This window comes from Ochotona princeps, chromosome 4, assembly GCF_030435755.1.
Source record: "Ochotona princeps isolate mOchPri1 chromosome 4, mOchPri1.hap1, whole genome shotgun sequence".
Classification (NCBI taxonomy): Eukaryota; Metazoa; Chordata; class Mammalia; order Lagomorpha; family Ochotonidae; genus Ochotona; species Ochotona princeps.
In genome coordinates this window covers 29394267-29417125 of record NC_080835.1, presented here as the reverse complement: position 1 = coordinate 29417125, position 22859 = coordinate 29394267, and the positions used below count along the sequence as shown (strand labels likewise).

Sequence of the window (22859 nt, the reverse complement as noted above, 5' to 3'; positions counted from 1 at the left end):
ACATGGTAACTCAGGCTGAAGGGATGACCAGAGTCTGGGGAAAACATCAAATGACAATGGGAGCCCTAATCATCTGCCCGCTGTGCTCACATCATATATGGCTGGCAGTTCCACAATTCTCCACATTGGATGGAGCTCCCTGCTGATGGTCTCAGAAGACAGTGGAGGATGGCTCAAGGCCTTGGGTCCTTGTTTTCACATGGTCCTTGTATCCTGGTTTTGAAGCAGTCCAGCTTTAGCTATTGCGGCCATTTGGGGAGTGAACCAACAGATGGAAGATCTCTCTGTATTTCCACTCTTCCTATAACTCCAACTTTTTAATATAAGTACATCTTAAAAAATAGAAAATGGGGCATCCTAGTCAAAGTCCTAGAGTTTTCAAATGTAATTAATTATAAAAAAACATCCTTTATCCATGGTGATTGCTTTCTCATCTCATGGATGCATTTTTCTTAAAGGAAGAAAATATCCCATCCCATTGCTAAATGCCTGTAAGGGCATACTATTCACATCACAGTAGTAAGATCTTGTGACATTGCAGCTTCTCTCACTAGAGGGAAATAATTCATAGCCAATCTTCCCATCTCCTTCTCTCAGTATGACATATTCACAAGAATTCCCAAAACTTGTTGGCAAAGATTCTGCTTTCCATTATGGAAGTACTGCATGATCTTTTACTTAGCAGCTTCTTAATTTAGGTCCCACTCTTCCACACAGAACCTCTTGCTGGTTAATTTTACTTTTGCAGAGGTATGAATGCGTCTCCAGCAAGAGTGGTTAGGATCTCTGAATCCTTCAGATTAGCACTTGTATTTGTTTCTACACTGCAACGAATGACTTGGTAAAGTATAGGAACTGATTGTTCTGTTCAGAGATATAATACTTCAGTCATGCAAATTGTGCTGAAGATGTACCAATTCCTTACAAAATTGGCCTAAGAGAAATAAGGCCAGCACTCAACTTGGTTGCTCCAGAACATGATCAAGTTGGCTGGATAATTTTATAGGATACTCTCCTTGGACACTTCATGATGAGGAGGATATTTAGCTAGACAATGAGTGCTTCAGCTAGCCTAACAGTTACAAAATAGGGAAGCTAATTGATTATTACTCAATCACCTATTGGGTAAGTACACTCTTTTAAAACATGAGATGAGGGCTATGGGATAGTGAAAGAAGCGTGAGAATGACTCTGTACCATTTCCACATCAGCATCAGAACTGACTCTTTCCCTCGTGCTTGCTGCAGCCTTAAGACGTGTCACAGGGCCAGTGCTGTGCTATAGCAAGACAAGCCACTGCCTGCAGTGCCAACATCCCATATAGGTGCCCAGGTTCTTGCTATTGCTCCCCTTCTGATCCACTTCCCTGCTAATGTGAATGGGAAAGCATTGGAAAATGTGGGAAACCTGGAAGAACATCTGACTCCTGGCTTCAGTCTGGCCCCTCCCTAGTCATGTGGCCGTATGGGAAGTGAACCAGCAGCTGGAAGACCTCTCTCTGTCCTTCACTCTCCATCTCCCTATAACTCTGCTTTTCAAATAGAGTAAATCTTAAAAAAAAAATAGCAGATGCTTCACCATGGCCTGGGCCCTGGATCTTTCCTCCACTATTTCTTTGTGAAACACAGAACATTTCCCTTGTAAGGGAGAAAATGTAGTACCAAGTGGTTTGATGAGAGAAACTTCTGCAAAGATTCAATTTGCATTAGAGGGAGGTTTTAGGTTTTTGTTTGGGAGGAGGGGGAGAGGAGTAGTTAAAAAAAGCAGAAAGAGATATGGATAATGACATTTAAACACAAGAAAACCTGTGAAAATCATTTGTATGTTATGAACTGTTGTCCCCTTCATTCCAAATAGAGATAATTTAAAAAATTCTTTTAATGCTGTACATTCAAAGTGGTTATCAAACTATAACTCCGCCACAATTAAAAAGAAAGAAGAAAGAATCTCTTATTAGAAATGACATGTCTGAATTTCCTGAGAGCACACATTTTAGTTGGATAGAAGTAATGGGTAATGTGTAGATGCATGACTCAGGGTGCTAGTGCCAGCTGAAAACCATTCCATGACTAAGCCAAACAAGCCTATGGGTAATTGTAAATTATACGGAGCTCTTTTTTCATATCCATAGGTTCTGAATCAGCTGATGCAATCAACCACAAATTAAAAATATCCCACCTCCCAAAAAAATGCTGTGCACTAAACATGGACATTCTTTTTGTTTTTACTCTCTAAACAGTAAAGTATAGCAATTACCCATTGACATTTACATTGTTTTAGGTATTCTATGTACTCAGTATAACTGCAGTATGAATATCCTTAAGTATAAACCTTTCCCAAACATCTTAGCTTTAAAAAGTAATTTTCTTTTATGATCATTTCAAATAATAAACTTCAAAAAATCCCCCAGGTTGCAACATCATTTAAAAAAGCAAAATGAGCTTCTCTGAGCCCAAGTTTCTATCATTTTCTTGTCATTTAAAAGCCCTACAATTCTTCAATCCATGTGTTTCTTCCATGTTCCAACCCACCTGCTTTGCTCCAAAGTGAATGTAACTCATAAATTATCAAGCTCCAAAGACTGTGGTGCTCCATGCTCCTTTGGTGTTTCCCTGACTCAACCAAATAAAAAAAAAGTTAATCTCAAGAACACCTGCATGCCTAGCCGAACTGCTGAGTTTAATTATCATGCTAAGTATCTCTAAAAGCATTGACTTTTCTTTTGGTATCCACTTGGTTTGCAAGTGGGCAGGGGTGATTATGTCCCTGAAGCCCTTATTTACTATGCTGGGGAAAAGGCATCTCCTATGAACAAAGGACACCTTTACTTCACTTACCTAGAGGAGGTCCATGCGTCATGAGTATGTCGATGCCCTCCGGGATGAGGTTCCACTTGTCCAGCAGAGATTGACCTCTGGGTAGGTTAAAGCCCCATCCATTAAACCACGGAGTCCTTTGGGGGAGATAACGCACAGGGTATCAGGCCAGCAGAGCCACGTCTTCACTCTGCAACATTTCTTTCGCACGTTCCCTGTAGCTTAGATTGCTCTTTTTGATGGCTGGCCCTGGCAGCAGGATATTTTTTTGTTGACTACTTCAAAAACAATCTATTTGAAAGTAAATGTGTAGCCTACAGATTGTTCCAGTAGAAAGGACACAGAAGCCTTCACAGTGCAGCTTCCCCAGCAGGCCTCTCTCAAAATCGTGACAATGCTTTGTTTTCAACCAAAGCTCTATTTCTGATACAAGATACCCATTGCTGATCCAAAGCATCACCACCTTAGCCTCCTTTAGTACCTCAGAGCTTAGGAATTCCATCTATACTCTGTCCTTCCCCATCACTATGGAACTACCTAACCAAAAGAAAAAAAATGCCTACTGAAGTCCTGGACCAAAGAACAAGGATCTGAGGCAGAAACCTCTTCCTGTGAGATGTCTGAATACACTACACCGACACGACTGAAAAAATGTTAGGGCTCTTTTCAATGAGAAGGGCCACTGTGAACAAAAAGCAATCGTGAGCTTTTTCTCTCACCACCAAAGGAAAAATTGAGGGGACATCCCCCGCCACTCTAGAATCCACTTCCCTGACCAGGACTGCGAGGGTGTCACCACAGCAGTAACTTCCGCTCCAGGTCTGAGACGCTGGGCATCCATGCTGTGTGAAGGGAAAAACTTTTCTCTATCCAATAATCGTTTCTAATTGAAGCTGAAAATGTCTTTATGATAATGGGAGAATGCTTCATTATTTTCCTACAAATACCACAGGCTATATCACACAAGTGCAAAGCAGTTCCTAGTACTGGCCTATCCCTAAGCATCCAGCTATAACAAGCATTTTACTTCAGGAACACTGACACAGCAGCCCTTTGGTGGTGGGCATGAGGTCAGGAAATCATGCGAAAATTCATGTGTAGGATGAGAACCTTAGTTCCTACTGAGGAGGTTGAGATGATATGTTAGAGAAAACAGACTATGTGGCCTCGGTGAGCAAAAGAGCAAACAAGAAGTTATATCTGAAATGCATCCTAACCACTTTTCAAATTCCTGTGCCATCCTCAGGGTACTTATACATAAATAACAATAATAATACAAGAATCATTACTACCACGGTTGTTCTTTATTGAATCGTACTCCATGTCAAGGTACTATTCTGAAGGTTTTACTTATATTTAAACCTTACAACAAACTCAAGAAGTGGTTACTGTTATCCCCATTTCACAGAGCAAGAAACCGAGGCACAAGATAAATTAAACACAACCAATAACTTGGATATAAACCTAGGCAGTCTGCTTCCAAAACCCATCGTTTTAACTAACATGAAGTTTCTCTTCTCATATATTACCTAAATTAGTTTATTATACTTCCTGAACCAGACTTTCCTGGACACTTTCATGTATCTTATGACTTGAAACCAAATGAACTCTAAAATGGAATCATCTATAAATTTCACGGTTATGAAATCACACAATAGCACGGTGGAGTGGAACTGTGGTGCGTCGGCCTACTCAGACATTCTTGCCCTCCTCCCTTTTGGCGACAGCATCTGAATTTCCGTTGGCGAACCACTCCCTCTACAACTTAGCACATGTGCGAAGGTTGACTTTGCTCTCCTTTAAGAATGAGACTAGTATCTTCCTCTCGTCTTCCTTCGCCAGGGATCTCCTTAGGGATGTTCACAATGCACACTGGCTCAATGAGACTCACCCTCCACTGACTTATGCTGGCGATTTTTGGGAAAATGTCACTGATTCCTCTCCAGGACCACAGGCTTGAGAACTGTGAAAGTCTAGAATTGTCTGGGAGCTCTTTGAGTCTGCATGCAGAGTCCATGACTCAGAATCAAGTCACCACAAAGAAACCAAGAAACAGAACTTTAATGACATTTTGAAGACTGACCCACCTGTACCTGAATCCAACCAAAATTTTCCTTCTAAGTGTATAAGCCAATAGGATCCCTTTCTTTTTATTAGCTTGAATGAGAACCTATTCATTGCAACTGAAAGAATCCGCATAGACACCGGTTGTTATCTACAAGGTAAAAATGACCTATGTCTTTGTGCCAGGCAATAGTGCCCACCCTTCCAAAGATGAACATTTGTGCGGAACTTATATATGGATTCCTTTACTTGGTAGAAGAAACTAAGATTGCTGACAGAATTCAGCTGGCCTTAAAAGTTCCCTGGCTTACCCAGGTGAGCTTAAAAACTACATGGGTACCAAAAAGTCGCAGTGAGGGTTGAAAGAGGAAGTCAGACTGATGTTATGTTAAAACACTACATCTGCTTTTACCTGCTTTGGAGATGGAGGAAGAAAAATGGGAGCCAAAGAATATGTGCAACCTCAAATTGGACAAGGTAAGGATTAAAAAAAAAAAAACAAAACACCTCACTACACACCTCCAGAGAGATACAACCTGTGAACACTTGATGTTTAGCCCAGGAGACCCACAAGATAGACTTCTTATCAACTTATTTGTAAGATATTAGAGAGTGTTTGAAGTCACTAAAGTTATGTAGCTGTAATGTCTGAGCTGGATATAAAATGCAGGGACTGTGAGTAGCATTGGACATGGCTTGATGTATAGTACATGCTCAACAAGCACAGCACCAACCCTCCCTCACTCTGAGCTGTGCAGCCTTGTTCAGTGAATGCAACACTTTGGGATTCTTTGTGGAAGCAATGCTTGTTTTCTTAAGCCAGTCTGTTAAAGGGGCTACCAGCTACTGAAAGTCTAGGGATAATGCCAGAGAGATCCTTTTAGGGTAGAATTGGAAAAATCTTCATCCCTCTGATCTTCTGGAACTTCTTGCCTTCAGGGTCTTACACATTTCAAGAGGCTATAAGGTATAATCTTATTTTCGGGGATGCTCACTCTTCTTTTTCATTTTACAATGACCCTCTTTCAATGTTTGTCATAAAAAATAAAAACCAAAAATGCAATTTTAGAAACCAGTCAAAACTCAGCTAACCTTTTGGCAAGAGAAGGACAGAAAGAAAACTAAGCAAAAACAGCTGTTTTCCTATGTTTTAAGACAAGCTTCTGGGACTATGGCTCTTGTCTGGATGACAAATAAAGAAGGGTTTGAAAGAAACCCCAGCATACTCAAGTGGTTGGTGCATGTAGGGCCTCTGATTTTGCTGTCACAGCCAATCTGAAACAGCCAGCCCCAGAGCCATCAGGACACCATCCAGGCAAACGAACAGGGAAGAATTTTTTCTGGTAAATTGTACAGCCATATGCACACGTGCATGCGCGTGCGCGCGCGCACACACACACACACACACCAGGAAATGCTCAGTTTTATAAGTGCTCTGTAAAAGATTAAGACAAACCTGTGGTCTATGGACACCCTACATTCATTTGGTTAACATTAAGCTTGTGACAAAATCCAGAAGTTTCCAAGTTAAGGGTGAAGTTTGAAAACGTCTGGCTTCTATTTCAACTCAAACTTGTATGTATATAGATGGTTAAGTTACAGGAAAAGAAATACTTAGCAAGTGCCTTATATGCTTTCCATAAAGCTTTTTATATTGATTGCTGAATTTAATTTCCTACATCAATCCTGTATCTAGCTACTGTCGGGTTTAGTTTACGATAAAAACTTGGCCACCCGTGATGGCAAATAACTGATCCATGTTCCCAGGACCAGCCATTAGTACAACTGACATTTGAACGCAGATCTGGTGTTCCAAAGCCTGTATTCTACCTACACACTCCTGACTAGAGCCTTCTAGCCTGATTCCAAGCTTTGGCTCTCTCAGAGGTAAAGAAAGATGTGGCTATTCCATGTGGTTTCTCAGGTTGTGTACTGTCCAACATCAGGAGGTGCTATGCAGCCATGTATTTAAGGTGGACTGGGAACCTTCCATTTTTCCAATCTTCCAAGTCACGGCTTTTCACAAGACAGTGGCAAGCACCAGGAAAAGGAGCCCAGTGCTTGCTTCCGAATTTCCCCAGCTTGGAAAAACAACAACAACAACAACAACAACAACAACAAACAAAAACCACTGAAGAACTTTTGTTTGCCCCATGCCAATTCCCACTCTGGTTTCAATTCACCAGCTCACCTGGACCAGGAATAAGAGAAATATCCTCCGTGGGCCAGCATCCTCCTCTGACAAGTGAACCAGGACTGACAACGATTATATTTCAAGATTGCTTTAAGCCTGTGGAAATTATAGGGAAAAGTCCCACACAAAGCAAAGTGGCCCAATGCAGAGGCACTCCTGCAGGGCCACAGAGCAGGGAGACTTTTGCCTGCTCATCCAGTCTCTCCTAATTCATACTTTGAAGTGCAGCTGGGAAACTCTAGCACTTGATGAGCTTTCTGTGCTGTAAAGATGCTAACATGTTATAATTCTGTGCAGATCAGCAAGATTCGGAGTAAGTGCTGTGAATTACTCTCAGTGAATTACCTAAATTGCCTGTGAGACCCCAAGTCTAGTGTGGGAGAAATAGCTATCGGGAACAGAGCCTGTGTCAGCGTCAATGAATAATGCTTTATCCAGTTGAGTTTCAACCTGAAACATGAAACCCCAGCAGTGAGCCCATCAGGGGTTCGCTGGAAAATATGTGCACAGCCAACTTTCAGAGCCCTACAATGGGTTTTGTTCCATAGCAATGGGGGGCAAAGAAGGGAAGGAGGCGGGAGGAATCCAAGAGAACAATGTCTATCGCCTGGGCCAAGGACTTAATAATTAGCTGTGACTAACAAATACCACATGGGAACCAACTTGGAATAAACTGTCCCATAAAGCACCTTACTGCTAGTGGGCCAATCTGAGGCTGCAGACCACCCCCTCCTAGGGAGGGATTAGCAAACCCTGGAAGGAAGGGGAGCAGACTCCAGCTGTGTGAAACCACTGGACAGAGGTCTGAGATGGATGGGAGCTGGGGATGCTCTCCAGACTCCCTCCCCCACGCTCTTGAAATTACAAGCACTTGGCCTCTCTGGGCTGACATTCCAGGGGCAGAGGGGCTAAGGGAGTTAACATAGGCAGAACTTGCTCCAAACAATGTCAACACACAACAGCTTTTCTATATGGAAGCAAGTTGAAATGAAATTGCTGCAAAGGTCACCTGTGTTTGCAGCACACAGTGTGGGAGAGCAGGCAGACGGGAGCTGCCGGGCCATAAATCCAGGGAGGCTCAGAGTGGTGAAGAGCTGCTTATTCCTCTACAAACTTCAGTGGGAGCTCCCTAGGAAAACAAGATTTGGAAAGCAGAAATTGGTGCTTGTTTTGCTTATCTAGCCTACTTAGGCTCACAGCCTTGGTGTGACAGGTCAAATCCTCCATGGACAGATGGTCCTCAGCTGGTTGCACCACCAAGATTAAAGTTATTAATATGGTCTCCTGGGCACTGGTCTGCAGAGGTGAAGCCTTGCAAACCACTGGGATTCTGCACTGAAACTGTGAAGGGGAAAATCAAGGGCTAGGAGAACACCCAGACTTGGGACCTGACAGGCCAGCTATGCCACTTAAGGCAATGCAGACATGGAAGAGCTATAAAATGCAGCCATTTTTATTTTAGATGCTGCGATTAACAGCATGGATTATGAAGTCAAACAGACCCACGTACAGGCTCCAGATCCGTTACTTACTGGCTCTGAACTTTAGTTTCCTCACCTTTCTTTTTTTTCTTTATGATTTATTTATTTTTTTATTGGAAAGTCGGATTTACAGAGGAGCTTCTTCTAGGTCTCCCCTGCAGGTGCAGGGTCCCAAGGCTTTGGGGCCGTCTTCAACTGCTTTCCCAGGCCACAAGCAGGGAGCTGGATAGGAAGTAAAGCAGCTGGAAGTAGAGCTGACGTCCATATGGGATCCTGGTGGATGCAAATTGAAGACTTAGCCACTAGGCTACCACACTCGGCCCAGTTTCCTCATCTTTTAAATAGAAACAGGATATCTGCCTTTGTTGCTAAACTTATTTAAATTAGTGTTACCACTGATTATAAATGTGCAGCTTTCAGTTTATGTGAAATACATTGGCAATATTCACAAATGGTATATGTGCAGAGTTGCTTGCTATCACTTCTTTCTGTAATTTTATAAGCAAGAGCTCATCAAATCACAAACCATCCTGTTTCAGACCTTCAAGGAGTTCCCAGTGTGAATAGGCAAGCATTACTGGATGACGAAACAGAAGCTGATTTCCTCTGGCTGGTTACTTATTGAGTAATTCCTCAAGTTCACTTCTGAGTGGAAATTTTTAAGAAAGGAGCTTGCTCCCTCCCTGGCTCAGTCTTGCACAGACAACCCTGTGGAATGCGAGAGCACAGGGCAAATTGGTTAGTCAAGGCTGCTTAGCCGGCTGGTATAGGTGGTTGGATTTTGACAAAATCTTAAATTGGGGAAGTTCAGTGAAGGGGTTATTCCAGGTCCTTGGCATATTCATCATGGAGGGCTTACTGAGGTTCACTGGAGGAATTGACAAGCTACCAATTAATGCTGTCACTGCTGCCTGGAACCTGCATTAAGAGACATTCTGAAACCAGAAGCCAATTTTCACATACACATTCTTTTTTAAAGGGTGCCACTTTAGCAATGCAGCCCTCTTCACGCCTGGCACTCAGCCGCCATTGGCCTCCTCCAACCACGCATCACACCAGGTCCAAAAGAAACTAATTTAAGCACTGCTGGTTAAAATCATACTGCACTTCACAGCGCCTTTCACTTGCCATGAAGCTGTCATGACAACTCTTGATCTCAAACTCACCTGACAGCTCAGCCCTCCCTTGACTGCAAAACTTCCCCGTCAGTTAGAAAGAGCAGTTTCCCTTATACCACATGTGTCATCCTGAAGATCCAGACGAATTGCAGACACCTTCCCCCTCAGCCTGTCCCACACCCAACTACCACGCCCACCTTTCCCTTCCTCATTTTCCCTCCAGTCCTCTAGATTTTGTGTACGAGGGCCAGCCTTCTCTCCACCACTCCAAGTTCTCCACTGGCAGACTGCAAGTTTTTCTTCTGTACAATTAAAAATAGATCTTCCATTAGTGCCTGGAGTATTTTCATACCTCATGCACCAAACAGACACACTTATAATTGCCATTGCCGGGAGAGGGAAGGAAGCTGTTACTTCAGGGTGAGATTTCCACCCTTGTACATCTGTTCAGGAAGCCTGCGCAGCCCCTAACCTCCAGCTCAGCTCCACGGACAGCGCTTGCTTCTCTGACCAGCTACCTGGTCCCCTTCTCACTATGTCTAGGTAGCATGATCTATCTTTATGAGGTCCTTGGGATGAAAAAAAGATACGGATCTGATAAAGAACAGGCCTTGGCAGTTATTGTGGTCTGTGTGCTGTAGACAGGAAAGGAACACCTTATATCTGACGCAGTCACCTGAGCCCCAGGAGTTACGCATGGGGCTTCTCAAACCAAGATAGCCACAAGCAGCAATTTTGACAACAATGCTACTGTGTCCCTTTTTGTGAATAATGAGAAACAAATGTCAGAATTAAGCCTCTGTTATCCATTTTCCTTTACTCTGTTGGAGAGGAGGTGGTATAAGCAGTGTGTGCTTTAGGAATCAAGAAACAAGACACTACGACCTGTTTCCAAACTTGGTGTGCTCTGAATTATAAAACATAATTACAGAGCCTGCCTAGCCCTCCCCAGAATACCTGCCTGTAATCTTATAAACAAATTCATAGCAGGAAGAGGGATAGTTTCAAAGTTTACAGCAGGAAGAAGTTCAATTTGTTTCCTTCCATATGGCTTGGAGGGAAGCTGTGCCCATCCACTTTGCAAAGAGAGCTGGGTCTAATAGAGCAAAAATTGGGTGGGACAGCATTCTGTCTTGCTGAGCAGGGCAAGTGGATTTGTAACTTGTCCTGTGCTTAACGAAGCGGTTCTTTGTTTCACGGAGGATGAGGTACCTGGGTACTCTGAGTTAGAACCAGGGCCCACCCTGCCCAGTCTGGGCCCTGCAGAGGAAAATCCCGCAAGAGAACCTGTGCTAATGTTTAAACCCTGGCAGAGAGAATTCCTCAATGAGAAATCATAGCACTCATGGGTCAGATTAAAAAAAATTTTTTTAAAGTAAAGAAAAGCCTCATGGTTGTAGAGAAAAAAGAAAGCTGCAGTCATCTTTGCTCGGTAGATGGGATGATTTTTTTTTTCAATGTGATAAAATTACACATGATTTAAAGTTGATTAGTTTAGCCATTTTAAAATGTCTGATTCAGTGGCATTACCACTAACCACATCCCCAACATGTTCTCTTCAACTCAGTTACTTTGAACAACCCACTACACAATGGCTACTCACTCCCTTTTCTCAGTTCTGCGTAACCACTATTCCACTTTCTGTCTACAAATATGACTACTCTAGTACTCACAAAAAGTAAAACCAACCAATGGCTTCTTTTACACAGTCTAATGATTATTTTTGAAAGATTTATTTATTTGACAGAAAGAGGCAAAAAGGCTTTTGTGGTTTTTGTTTTTTTGTTTACTTGTTTGTTTTTAATTCATTGGTTCAGTTTCCAAATGGCTGCAACAGTGAAAGCTGCCCCAGTTGAAGGCAGAAGCCAGAACCTCCATTCTGGTTTTCTACATCATTACCAGGGGCCCATGCACTTGAGCCATTTTTCTGTTGGCTTTTCACATGAATTAGCAGGAAGCTGGATTGGAAGCGGAACAGCCTGGGTTCAGACGTGCTCTGATGTGGAATGCTGGTGTCACACGTGGTGGCCTAACCTGCCCACAATGCCTGTCCCAGCGTGTTTTCAAAGTTCTTTGATGGTGCAGCGTGTGTCAGGTGTTTATTCCTTTTGGTAAAGGAATAACACTTGATACATAATATTCCGTTGTATAGGCGCACAGTATTCAATTTTTTTCTCTAAGGTTTCTGAATGCCCGGTATATGCCAAACACTTAGATTGGCAATAGAGAAGTCTCCTTTCTTTATGAAATAAAGTTACTAGGTTGATAGCTCAACAATGATGGGTTCAGTAATGTGCTTCTGGGGCAAAACGTCGCTCACCAGACATGACCAGTGTATCTGTCAGTAGGCACCTTGTGCAAGGTTAATAGCTGTGATTACAAAACGTGTTTTCAGGGCAAACTCACAGCTGACCATTTTGTAGCTAAGATGCCCTGGACAGGGTCTTTAAACTCTGGCTTTCATTTCTACGTAAGCTGATTTCTGAGGCACTTGGGGAACATCAATGATTTGAAAATTAATTCAGAAGTTCCAAATGCAGACTGGTCTCCAGGCCAGGAGGTGACCTGGCACGTAAGTGGCAGAGCTGTGGTGGAGACGGCTTCCTCTCTACCCTTCTCTATTATCTCTACTGAGTCTCTTCAGCTGAAAACCGGACCACAAAACAGAAAAATATACCCTGGAGACTGAACCCTGGTGGGGCAGTGCATGTCACATGCCTGGTTGGCTCTGAAGCACAAGATGAGCAGGACCCTGCAGGCATGGGAAGACCTGCTAGTCCTCAGGGAACACCTGTGTCTCCTCTTAACCTTTCCTGCCCTCCACACTGGTCACAGAACACAAGCAGGTAGACCCAAAAGGAGAAGAGAAAGAGAAGAGGTGGTCGTGGGAATTACAGAATGAACCCTTAAGAGTAGCTGTTAATGGATAGATAGAGGTTAATGAAATCTCTACTTTGTTTTACACAGGATACTACAAAATTTTATGACATCTGGTATAGTTTCGATCTGTTTACATGTCTGTTACACATCTATGTGGCTAATGTTTACCGACTTTGTGTACTATTTAATATTCTAGAGCAAACAGAAGGATAGAGCCAGGGGAATTTGGCTGTTAAGAAAAGTTGTCCCCTAAAAAACACAGTGAGAGTAACTGATACTGGCAACAATCTCTCACTTCCATTTGTAGAAACAAAAAAATATCTCTAGCAGCCAAGTCTTTCATTCATTCAAGTATTTCAATAGACCTTGACTGAGCATCAACTTTGTACCAGGTCTCTCTGCAGTGGGCCTCTTCTTTCATCTGCCTAAAAAAATTAGCTTAAATATGAATATGACGATATACCCATATAGTATCTTACTATGACAAATCATTTCTACATTAGTAGTTCATAATAACCCAAGAGATGGGCAGAATATTAGCTAATTTTACAGAAAAACAATGTGGAACAGGAGTATTAGCAACATGCCCAAGATTACCTACACTGAAGTGGCACAAACATAACTTTGTAGTGTAGTAACTATGTGATCAGGGTTACAAAACAGGTCTGGGCACAAATTCCAGCTGTTTTTATTTACAGTATAACCTTGGGCTTTGCACTCACTTGATGCTGGTGTTCTCACCTATAAAATATAGATAATAATACTAGCCACACAGGCTTATTGAAAGCACTGAATGTGGCAACACGTATAATGCAGTTAGCAGTGCCTGCTCTACTTTAGTAATTAAATGATAGTTCTTGTCATCAACATTAATAATGTTAACACCAATGTAAATATTAACATCATACACGCCTTGATTTTTACTTATAGATGTATTCGTTATATCACGACAAATTTAGCTTCACTCACTGCTTATATTTAGAATGTAGATTCCAAAGAATGGAATTGATCTACCACAAGGAAATAGAGGACAGTGTCTCATATAGGTGGGTTAACTTTGGATAATGGGAAGACATGGACTTGGGAGTTATAAGACATGGGTTCCCTGGTGTGTCTTCCAATTTGCTTGCTATGTAACTTGATCAATTTCTTAAAAATATTTATATATACAAAAAAGGATAGTGACAAGAAAGAGAGAGAGAGACTTTCCATCTGTTGGTTTACTCCCCAGATGGCTGCAACAGTCAATATAGGACCAGGCTAAAGTCAATGGCCTGAAACACCATTCAGGTTTCCATGTGGGTGGCAGGGGCCCAAGCACTCAGTTCTATGTTCTGCTGCCTTCTCAGGGTCATTAATAGGTGATGGATGGGAAGTGGAACAGCTGAAACTCAAACCAGTGTTTGATAGGGTTTCCAGCATTGCAGGTGGCAGCTTAACGCACTGTACCATGGCAGCCCTGATCCTTGAGCAAATTATATAGTCTCTGAATTTCCTGTTTCCTTAATTGTGGAATGGAGAGAACAAAGTTATCAAAGAATTGCCTAGTAAAGCAAGTTTCAAACAAAAGGAAAGCACTCTCTGCTGAAATGTCTTCAGAGTTCCATGTCACTGCTTGTCTGTATGAGCCCGTTTGTGCCTTTTGGAACTTCGGAGGAATTGAAGTAAATGACAGCTAGGTCAATTGGAAGTTAAAGTGTTGCCCCCCATTTGTCTGCCATTTTGGCTCTAAAAGACCAGTCATAATCCAGATCAATTTAGTAAAGTGAGAAAACTGTGACTGCAAGCTGGCAGCACACAATCAGAAGAATGAGTGAAAAGCTTAAACTGCCCCTTCAATTCAGAGGTTACAGACAGCACACAGACCCGGTGTCACCCTCACTCTGTGCCAGCCAACCATATATTATTAATTGGGCTCTGCAAACATTATGAGCACCTTCTATTGCAAAACCCTGGCAAGGGGTTCTGGAGATATCTAAATACAGTGCAAAGCGATGTCCCTCCCTCCACCAACCTGCCATCTGGTTGGGATCAAAAAACAGACATAGGCAACGCTCTTCTCCCCTATGTCCGCCCATTAAAATTTTACTGCACCCTCAAGGCTCAACTCATAATTATATCTTCCACTAGAAGCTTTCCCCTACCCCCCTCGGCTTGTAGTTTAATTCTCGTTCCTGGAATTCATCATACTATGCATAACAGGCTTGCATGCATTTAAAAAATTTTTTTCCACTTAATTCCAAATAGCAGTCAAGTCAGCATTGCGTTCTAGACATTGTTCACCAATAAGTCATGTCTAAGTTATCTTGGTGTTCCCCTAAATCTACCAAACAGTGTTGTACACAAAATAGGTATCAAGGAAATACTGCTAATATTTAAAAAAGAAAGAGTGAGTGCCCAAGGGAGTGATTCAAATATTACATGTGGTTAGAGAGCAGAATAGGAAAAAAAAAAAGACTAAGGTAAGGCTTTTACAAAGCAAAGATCAATGAAAATACTGGATTACATGGATTGTACGTCTGTGCTGCCCAACAAGACAGCTGCTCTGCGGTTTCTGTGTACTTGCAATGTGTATTTTGTACAGTACAGACACAAAAAGAACAAGAGAATAGCTTACTTGTTATGTTGAACATATATTCACATGATATCTTGGATTATCGGGTGAAATAAAAATATGTGTTAAAAGCAAACTTTGCTTTTTAATTTTATTTTTCATATGGCTGTTTGAAAATTATAAATTACTTGTACATTTCATGTCACATCTATATTTGACAATGTTGGCACAAACCACTTAAGTGCTTACACTGTGATTCAGGAATCTTTGCATAGAAAATATATGCTAACAAAATAATCCTAATGCTGCTGAAAAAGCTATGCACACAGTTATTTGCTATAGTGTTTTTCACGAGAGCAAAATATTGGGAACTGTTTTATCTTACACACTGTAGCACAAAGGAATGGTTAAGAAAATTAGCGATTTTTGGAGTGTTCAGTAGAATGTCTATTATGCGTATTAATTGTGAACACAATGTAGCAACATAGAAAATTCTTAAGACAAAATGTTGATTGAGAAAATCAACAGTGCCTGCTTCCTAAGTGTCCATGTTGAGGCACAGGCTGAACCTGGATACACTTTCATTCACTCATCATTTATTTGCTGAGAGACTGTGATACACCAGTCTCTGTATTAAGGGGAAGCAAGAGCCAAGTACAAGTGGATGGAGGGTCACTAGGGAATCATACAACCGTGGATCCAAATGGAAGTATTTACAAGGTCAGACGGCTAAGCAAGGGGACCATACCCAAGTTCTCCTGGGACAAGCAGTAGCTGGGAAACATGTGAAGAAAAACAAAAAAAAATGATTCTTCTGGTCAGCCTTCATGTAGGTTTTGCCTTGGGTTTTAAAGACTTTCTTGGACTCTCATCATTAAAAGACAGACTGGAGGTGAACATCTAACTCCACAGCGAGCCTGTGGCCTTCTACAGGTGTTCAGTGCTGGCCACATGAGGAACCAGGTGCCCCTGAGAGTGTGGCTTTGTCTATACCTATCCCAACACTTGCAGTGTTTTGGCAAACTGCTGAATCCAAGTCTCGCTTTCCCCAATTGTAAGATGCAGACAATTACTATGTCTTTGACCTACTGTCGATACATACTAAAATCATACACACAAAGCTCTTAGTGGACTGCCTATTGTGTAGTAAGAACTAAATAAATGTTGGTTTTATTTCTGTTACTATAAAAATTGGAGCAGTGTGATGGGTCATTGAACATAATGATAAGGTAGAAGGGTGGAACCCCCTGCCCTCCACACTACATTTTGGTGGTGCTTACAGTTCCTAGAATCTGTTATAGCCATGGAATTTACTTAGCTAAGGTTCTTTCATTTTTTAAATACATTTTAGAATAATGAAAGTATAAATATTCTACAAAATGTGATACTAAAGTAATTTATTTTTTAAAAGATTTAAAAAAATTTTTTAAAAGATTTATTTATTTTTATTGGAAAGTCAGATACACAGAGAGAAGAAAAAGCGGAGAAGAAGATCTTCCGTCCAATGATTCACTCCCTAAGTAGTCACAACAGCCGGTACTGCACCGATCTGAAGCCAGGAGCTAGGAGCTTCCTCCAGGAAGTTCCTCCCACCTCCCACACAGGTGCAGGGTCCCAAGGCTTTGGGCCGTCCTTGACTGCTTTCCCAGGCCACAAGCAGAGAGCTGGATGGGAAGTGGAGCCGCCAGGATTAGAACCGGCGCCCATATGGGATCCCCGTGTGTTTAAGCCAAGGACTTTATCCGCTAGGCCATCACGCCGGGCCCAATACTAAAGTAATTCAACTTGAGAATTATTTAGGTTCACTCTCTTTCACACCTAGATGTTAAATGAATCCTCATTTCAAATTCCAGTGTATGTGTGTGTGTGTGTGTGTGTGTGTGTGTGTGTGTGTGTGTGTGTTGGGAGTGTTTTTCGTCACAGGGCAATACTCACTGAGTTTCAATCGACTCAGACAGAATATTAAGCACAGTTTATCATTCACTAGTAACTTCTCTTTATTCAATAAACAAACCCAGGTCAGCTATCTTACTATTTTTTCAAAAGTTGTTGATGAATTTAAGAAATGTTGAGACCAAAAACATTTTATTTTTCTGATACTACAGCCTGTTCTTTTGTTATTATTACTAAACATGTTTGCATGTAAACAGACTCTGTTTTATAAACACAGCATTGTTCAAGGTTTTCTAGCAATGCTTGCTAAAAATAAACAGGATTAGACTTTACTTCTTTACAACTTTCAAAACAAAAGAAAACAAGAAGATTGGGTCTAGCTAGATGTGTTATACTTTAGTTTTGAAAGGTATCTTTATGTGAGTCAGGTCTGATCTGTTGAAACTCCCTAGAAGTACATTTTCTATGTTTACACAAGGGGTGCCTAAGTAAACCAAAACACCATACTGTTGTTTTTTTTAAACATATATCACAGAATGAAAACGACTGAATGGCACTATACTCTCATCCTGCAGAACACACAATTCTTTTTTGAACATTTCTTACTTAGAGAAGCACAGTCATCATTATCATGCACCGTTTCTAGGCTATCTGCTACCAAATCCACAGCATTACTTTTATTTTTTTTTTTTAATTTCATCTTATGACAGTTTCATAGGTTCTGGGATTCCCCTGATCCCTTCCCAAACCCTCCCTCCATACAGAATTCCTCCATATTGTTACATTAGTACAGATCGTAACCAGTCATGATTCCTTCATTACGGGCATGGACATGCAGAGTCCAGCATCTCACTGTCCAGACATATTCAACAGTTTCAGTGGGAAACCATCCCCGGTCCGAAAGTAGAGCTGGCAGAGTATCATCCCCTCCAATGAAAAGCCACTACAACTTCAACAATAATTTACAACATCATGAAGCTAATTGTCATGTTATTGAGTGACCAATATGTTAGAATACGCATATTCTTGACCACATCCTGTAACTACTTCATTGACATCTCGATTTTGGTTATACACAACTGGCTGCCATACACCTTAAAATAGTTATAGAGTACTATTCAGCTGTCTCGTGTCTATTTTCATTTTTATATTTAGGAGTTTATAGTATTCAAGCGTGACTTTAAAGAATTACGCGAATTTTAGGATAGTCCAAACAGTCTTGTAATTCTAACAAGTCATATGTTAATGATTGAGGAGCAGAACAGTTTTAGGAGGGGTGTGCAGAGAAATCTTCAATACCTCAGAGAGGAATAACTTTGTGTCCCACCTAGTAAAGGTGTATGCGAGTCCAAGCTGACTGTTTCCTGTCTGTTTTAAGCTTTCCTTATTGGTCTCTATCTGATCTATTAATCTTCTGGCCACTGGATTGTGAGGTGTGTTAGAAACTGTTTCTAGGTTGCCTGGGGGGAACTTAAAAGTCATAGGAACCCCCAGGATAGGCAGATGCATATGGTAAATAATATCACCATGACGGGGGCGGTGTTAACACTGTGAAGGTGGGACATGTGTTGGATTTTTTTAGCACTGGATGCTGGAGACATGTCTTTCCACCTGTGGGATGCAGCTTCTAGTTCAAAGTGGCTTAAGAGGGTGGGAACAGGGACTGTGAACCAAAGATTCCTGGTATAACTTTCCAGGGCACCCTTTTACACAGTGTCCAATTCAGTTGCTGAGAGTATTCTGGATCAAGCATTCTACCATTGAGTTCTCCCTAATTTAGCAGTGCAGAGATTACTACCAGAAGAAAGATTCAGACAAGTCCTTCAGAAAAGAAACTTACTGAACCGAATGTTTGTAACATATTATACCCCTGTCAATTTTATCCCACTTTTTCAAAACAATGCCTACTAATAATAGCTGACATTGATTGAAAAAAAAATTATTTGAGACTCAAAGAGATAGGGACAGAGACAGAGTTCCTATCTGTTGGTTTACTCTGCAGATGCCTGTAACTGCAAAACCAAAGCCAAAAGCCAGGGGCTCCTACAGTGGAGGTAGGGGCCCTATTACTTAAGCCCTATTACTTCCTCTTAGGTCTACATTAGCAGGAAATTGGAGTCAGGAGCTGGAGATGGTATCTAATCCAGGTACTTCGATGTGGCCCATGAGTACAATAATTGCTAGGCTAAACACCCACCTTCATAAGACCTAACATTTAGGGTAAGCTTGTGATATGACAGGTACTGTTATAAGCACTTCGTGAACGTAACTCATGTAATGAACACACTGTCCCTTTGAGATGCAAGTTATGATTAACATTATTTTTCAGATGAAACAAAGCTGAGGAAAAAAGAGACTAAAGATTTACAAAGTTGCATGGAGACCTAGTCTTAATCACCATGCCAAAATAAACTCTGGAAACCAGGGCCCTTGAAAGCTACAAGAGGAAAGTCTCCAAAAGGCATGTGCACACCTACCTCAAATGGTTCCCATCACTTTTCTTCAATTGGCCTTCACTGCTATGTGTCATGAGTCTTTCAAGACTGGATTTAGAAATTTTTAGTAGGTTGCAGATTACCATCTTTTTGTAACAGAGAAAGATGAAAATCTAGTTTGTTTTACAAAATAACTGAAGAAAGATCTATTCACACATTACAGGAAATCCAAGCTTACTTCATTCTGGTGTATGGATTTCCTACTGCTGCTATGAGAAATTGCCACGAAGTTGGTGACTTTAAACAACACATAAGTATTATCTCATGGTTCCAGAAGCTGGAAGTCCAAAATTAAGTCTGACCAGATTGATTCAAGATACAAGCAGAACTGGCTCCTTTAGAGGCTCTGGGGGAAAACCCATTTCCTTGTCTTTTCCAGCTTTTGGAGAAGTTCTGCATTCTTGGACTCTTAGCACTACCTTGGTCTCTGCTTCTGAGAATTATATCTCCTTATCTTTGGTTTCATTGCCTCCTTTACAAGCACCTATGTGATTATACTGTTCTTACCTAGACAACTCAGGATAACCTTCCCATTGCATTGACCTTCATTCAATCACCTGCAACACCTCTTTGGCCATGTAAGGAAACATTTACAGATTTAGGCAACCAGGACGCAGACATCTTGGGGGATGAGATGAGTCATTATTCTGGCTGCCTCCTTTGCAACGCAAGGATTGGTCTAAACAGAGACAGGAACCTGGAGTTGGTAGGAGGTAAGGAGAGGAGATTAAGACTCTTCTGGGTTGCCCATTTCCTAAGTTTGGGAAGTGGGGAAAGATAATATTACAAGGCTTCTCCATTCCTCAGCTGCTCATTTTACCATTATCAGCTCATTTATCATGGCTTCAGAACAGCAGAGGTGAAATAGAAATTGTGAACAACATGGTATTTCTTAAATGATGATGTTTGTCATTAGTGAGGCATGATGCTATGCTGACACTAAAATTTATAGATCATCCTTACTTATCATCCTGGAGCCATAATTTCCTTCAGGAGGTTGAGAATTTTAAGGTTTAAATCAAGTTTTTCATATTAATACAAGCTCCTATATTACTGGTTTTTACACTATAGCCCATAGTCTTCCTACTGCAATATAATCAACCTCCAATGGTAACAGTGATGTTTACATAACTTAATAACTATGAAGTGTTTAGATTAGTGCCCAACACGTAGGAAGCTCTAACTGATACCATGCCATTTTATTACTCTATTACCACCCAAACAATTAGGTAGTCATCTGCTGAATGCTTCCAAGTCCTTTGCTCTTGATAGCCTCACAATACTAAGGAACACTGCACATCTTTGAGTGGTGACAGACATGTGATCAATAAGGCCTACCTAGCTCTCACACTCATCTCTCAGCCCTGGCCTGAAGAATGCACTCTCAATGGCTTCCTAGCTCTGCCTTTACCAACAGCAGTCAGCCTTCCATGCTTATTCATGTGGAATGAAGTAAGAAGTAGTGGAGTTGGGATTTAGCCTCAGGTCTGGATGTCCATCTAATTTCATGTATTTTCCCTCTGATGAGAGCAGGAAAACATGTTTGGCATCACAAAAAGAACGGGTACTAAGATCACCCAACCAGGATGTGAACCACTTCTGGGTCACGTGAAGTAAATTAGGTAGCTCTTTCATCTGCAGACCAGTGAGTATTATATCGAGGTTTAGCGTATCTCTTTTGCCACTACTGGACAACATAATTGACCAATGTGACATAATACTGGTTGGCATATAGAGTATTTAATTTGCTGAAGTTTCTGTCTCACTTTGTAATTTTAACTTCCAGGAGCAAGGGGCATTTTTGCCTTTACCATGACTCCAACAGTACTTGCCAAGTGTTACGTACTTGGATAAATATTTGTGGAATGTAAGAGAATGAAATATGGCATCATGTATTACAATGGTTCTTAAGCCCTAAGTGCATCAGGAGAAGCCGGCGCTTGATGCAGTGCTTAAAACACACATATTGCACATCATAGTGCACGGTTGTGTTCAAGCTATCCCTCTTCCACCATGGGATACACCAGGTGATGACTCAGAGACTTGAGTTCCTGCTACCCATGTGAAAGATTCAGATGAATTCCTGGCTTCAGCCCGGTCCAGGCCCAGCTGTTGCAGGCATTTGGGGGTTAAACAGGTGGATTGGCTGTTGTAGTCTGTCTCACCGATTTTGAAATAAATAACTTTAAAAAGAAGAAAAGAATGCATAGAATCTCCTGAAAGCCCACTCTAAAGTTCTGAAAGTCTAGGGAGGGGATTGAAAGTTTTATTTTTAACCAGGCTTCATGTGATGTTGATGTTTTGATTCCTCAGACTAGATTGAGAAATATCTTCAAAGGTAACATCCAGTGCATGTGGTAGTCTTCCTTCGATCAAGTTCTAGCAGTTAGCAGAAAACAGCAGTACCTATTTTAAAAAGGCTCATGATGTAAAGCATTTTGAACACCCTATTTCACAAAAGTTGTTTTTGCTGTTATTGTTACTGTGAGACTTTTCTCTCCTACTTTGATGCTCTAACCTGTTTTTAATTAGTCTTCAAACAACAAAATGAGTACGTATAATCTGAGAATCCTGAATCTCACCCCAATAGTTCCTGTGGATATTACAAGAACTCACGTTTTTCCAACTAAATCCAGTGTGGATTTGGGCAAGAACTAAGCAACGGGGAAGACTTTTTATTTAATAAAGTCAATGGACCTTTGGACTTCTAAAGTAGGCAAATACTTTCCAAATCAGGCAACACCTAGATTTCAGGGGCAAATAAAGACAATGTCTCCTGCCTAGAGAGTGTTATCATGAAGGTCATTGTCTGGTTGATCAAGGCCATGCTGAATATCAGCTCCCTGAAACCGCCTTGGTTGGTCGTGGGAGGTGTAGAGAGCTTCCTCTATTTAAGCTGAAGGAAATTAGCAGCAAAACAAATTAAAACAACAATCAGATTTAAGTGGCCTCTGCCAGGAAATTAACTTTAATGGATATTGTCATCGCCAGGCCTACCTCAAGAGTTGCTGGATTCATAGCACTGGATGCAATAAAAAACTAAACAATGAGTTGCCCATGCACAACTCAGAATTGATGTTCTTTTTACTGCCTTATGTTTGCTTTAATATATCCCTTCCTCTGTTGGCTTAGGCTTTTCTATGATTTTATTAAAACTGTTCACACATCTTTGCGAATGTGCAAGATGACTTTGATAGTTTAGTTACGAGCTGGGAGATGAATTCCCATGTTTTGCACTGACTCTTAAGAAAGATCTGGAAGCTTTTCTCTTCCCCATCAATTTCTAAGCCCTAGAGTGAGCAGGAGGCTTGCAATGGGCTTCCAGTTCTCTAAGTATGTTCTTTTCTTCAGGTGAATAAGAATC

General features: G+C 41.3%; 1 protein-coding gene across 5 annotated transcripts in view; it reads right to left on the bottom strand.

Annotated features, from left to right (window-relative positions):
* MPPED2 (metallophosphoesterase domain containing 2) overlaps nt 1–22859 on the bottom strand; it is a 181530-nt gene that overhangs the window by 5076 nt on the left and 153595 nt on the right. For all 5 annotated transcript variants that reach the window (XM_036495754.2, XM_058663228.1, XM_004585435.3 and 2 more), the window contains one exon: nt 2838–2953. In XM_036495754.2, the coding sequence (XP_036351647.1) occupies nt 2838–2953 (116 nt within the window). The remainder of the gene's footprint in view (nt 1–2837; nt 2954–22859) is intronic.